This window comes from Lytechinus variegatus, chromosome 1 (assembly GCF_018143015.1).
Source record: "Lytechinus variegatus isolate NC3 chromosome 1, Lvar_3.0, whole genome shotgun sequence".
Lineage (NCBI taxonomy): Eukaryota > Metazoa > Echinodermata > Echinoidea > Temnopleuroida > Toxopneustidae > Lytechinus > Lytechinus variegatus.
Window position 1 is genome coordinate 19,208,785 of NC_054740.1, and position 3,557 is coordinate 19,212,341.

At 39.4% G+C, this 3,557-nt stretch overlaps 1 protein-coding gene across 1 annotated transcript; it reads right to left on the bottom strand.

Moving 5' to 3' along the window:
- Positions 1-200: 200 nt before the first annotated feature.
- On the bottom strand, positions 201-1,991 carry LOC121406168 (bombesin receptor subtype-3-like). The gene has a single exon (XM_041597191.1). The coding sequence runs from the start codon at positions 1,801-1,803 to the stop codon at positions 556-558; it is 1,248 nt and encodes a 415-aa protein (XP_041453125.1). The 5' UTR covers positions 1,804-1,991; the 3' UTR covers positions 201-555.
- Positions 1,992-3,557: the final 1,566 nt, after the last annotated feature.

Consider the following 3,557-nt stretch of genomic DNA (forward strand, 5'->3'; position numbering starts at 1 on the left):
TGGGAACATGATTAAAGGCATTCAGCTAAAGTTAAAATATTTTGCCACGAATATTTAAAACTAGAATTCAATAAGTATAAGCTTAAATAAAAAAAAATGCACACATATTATCCCATATCATACATGAAAGGTCTATTTTACTTACACATTCCATTGGCAATACGCTTATTCTACTGTATTCTATTTTACTCTAACATTCATTTTACAAAATGTCAACCATTTTAAATATGCTATATTCCTATTGGGTCCCTGAACAATTGCTAAAAATGATATCGCTTGACATTCATGCTTGGTTACATTGTTCTAAATAAGTTAGGTAGATGAACTGTTGCTATTGGTAACGAATCTTTGAATTCTATTTGTTTTCAGCCAATCAAACTATACAATTTCCGTAGCTTTTAACCTGTTTTGAAAACAAGCTCGATGAAAAATTGCTCTCCGCTATGTCATAAAGGTTGGTAATTTAGCATAACTGACGAGGTGTCAGTTAATGGTAAACTTACAGAAGAACTGAGGATCTCTGACGTTGACCGGGCCTAAGTCTATTTTACAGTCTTAAAGTTCTTCAGAAGATGCTGCTACTGGTGTCCCCTGATCGTAGCGGCATGATGAGGATCTCCTGTTAAAGTGTGACCGGCTTCTGAAGGTGCTGGCAGTAAAGAAGGATCCCTTCAATGAGCTAAATGTCTCTGATGGCTTCCAAGCAAATCTTCGATCCCCAAAGCAACAGAAGATATCATTGAACAACTGGTGTCTGAACCGCGTACTGAGAATGTAAAGTGCAACGGGGTTTAAGCAACTCAGCATGTAGATTGGGACATCTTTCCAGCGGAAAAATTCCAGCATGGCGTAGGTCTCGAATATCTCACTGTAATAGAATTGGAACCAGATGCTGAAGAGATAGAAGGGCGACCAAGCGATGAAGAACATCGCAGATAGAACCGTGATGACGATAGCTAGCTTTACTCGTGATCGTACGCGTGGGGTCTGGCGGTTGGTTGGAGAAACCTGTGGGTTTCCACCAAAGACTGGCTCTCGGACACTCTTGATCAGGGCATAAGCAGTCAACGTATGGGCGCCGATTATCACAGCCAGAGGGATGAGGAAAGCAACCAAGAGACGAAATACTTTGTAAACCTGTGCGACCGGCTGACCATGGTTGATAAACATACACACGTTCACGTCATCGTAGTAGACATACACCTGTGCTGTGTACCAAATAGGAGCTCCCACGAGGAATGCTCCAACCCAAATCATCAGGACAATCTGCCAGGTCGGACCCAGGAAACAGTTTCGAGACATCTTGACGCATCGGCTACTATCGCGGTTACGCCAAGGCCAGGCAATGGCCAGATATCGCTCAATGGCTAAAGCCATCAGCGAATACACAGTGATACACCCACTGGCTACCATACTGCTGTGGGCAAACTTGCACATGAACTGACCAAATACCCAATTCCTCTCATATCGGAAGTGGTAGTCAATGATAAGAGGCAGATTGACCACAAGACAGAGTAAGTCACCAACGGTGAGGTTGACCACGATGATGTTCGGTGTTGATCGCAAACGTTTATTCTTGAGGACAATGAAGATGATGGACAGATTAGCTACCACTCCAAAGACCAATACGACAATCATTACAGTAAGCTGAGGCCATGGAACCTTCCTGAAGTGATCTGGAAGAGGAGCTAAGGTCCATTGCTCTGTCCCATTTGAAGTATTAGTAACCCAGTATTCTTCTATCGAACCATCACTCATCACACTAGTCAGTGTGTTCCGTGACTGAGAAGTCTCCGAAGACATTCTTCAAAACTCGTATCAGTGAGAGGCTAAGAATTGTAGTTTTCAGTCGAATTGTGGCTCTAATCTGGAATGCGTGTAAAAACGATGGTTTTCTCCATCACGCAAAAAAAATTCCTCGAGGATATCAGAGCTCTGAGTGGTGTTTGCTATCTTCTGTAAATCCTCTGATGCAAAATTCAGATGTTGAACTTGTATGTCCAGACTTAACGAACAAATTTGGGTTAAACAAGAGAACCAAACTGACAAAAATTACAACTTCCGTCCCTTTTCATAGTTTGACCATTACCGTGGGCTTTATCAAGGGTGGAGTCTAGTAAGTCTTTGTGACGACAACATATATTCAACCAATCACAGGGAACCATCTCACAAGACCATGCAGGCTCATGGGATTGTGTGTGCGAGAATGGCCATTTTATGGGCACTGAACGCCAATTGATATCATTTAACCTAGATATTATCACACAGAGATATGTGGTCCAATTATAACATCGTGTTTGATACAAGAAAAACTAATAATGATAATAGATTTAAGATATCATTTAGCCCAGATCTCTTCGATAAAGAGTGATTTGGTCCAATTATTAATCAAACCAAACTCATAAATGCTTGCAAGAAATGATTTCCAATAATGAATGAGAAAATAAATAAAAATTGAGTTGTCACCCAAATCAACATTGAAACAAATATGATTTATGCAAGGAGAATAAACGTGATGTAATTCAAATTAACGTAACCAATGCAAAATACGAGATCGTGACCCATTATTGTCTTTATCATGTAAGAAAACACTAATATTTCTATTTTCATTTTGAGAAAATTTTATGTATAAAACCATGTTGTCAATGCTTTATTATTTTATTTCAATTCAGTGAAATATAAAAATATGTTATACTCACATGAGACAATTAGACATTTCAGATACATTCGGTCACCTAATTTGCAGAATATATAAGCCAGTTCGTAGTTCCTTTCTGCGCATGATTAAAAGATTCTACGCATGATCAGAAGAAGGTCATTTGTACGAAAGTGACATGGTGGTTTAAAATCTAATGAGATAAGCACCAACTTTGATGTCTTAATTATTCATATATTCTATTGAATTGTGGTTTTCATTTACATTCACAAAAAACGACAATGCGTCCACGAACGACTGGTATTTCACAGTTTGCCAAGTACATTGTGCAAAATGCTAAGATATGCATTCAAAGTAGGAATGCAACAAATACCTTCATTAAGTGTTCATTGGTGTGCTATTCTACTCACCTGGTCTATTCAATTTCTTCATCCTGCTATGTAAGGCAAGCTTACGTAATATCTTTCTTTGAAATCTGCCTATCATGATGAAAGAAATGAAAGGTAATTTGACCAAAATTATCCATGAAGTAACTACGAACTGGTCTATTGCTTCCGAGGCTCATTAATGTCCTCGTATATAGGCCTACGTACTAGCAGGCCAAACGAAGGAAGGAAAAGTGAAAGGGATACTTCATTATAATAGCTCAGTCGGTAGAGCGGAGGTTCGGATTCCGTTGAAACGGGTTCGATCCCCACTTGGTGCGCTAGTTTCCTTGGGTGAGGCATTTATCCTCATTACCATGCAGGTCCCTCGGAGAGGATCTTAAGTCGTCGGTCCACTGGTTGCTTGCTTACAAGCATTAATGCTTTCTTAGCAATCAGGTAAAATTCAAATCACTACCACTGTTTTTTCATAATAATGATATAGACATACATGTAGAGGATATTGACATCATACC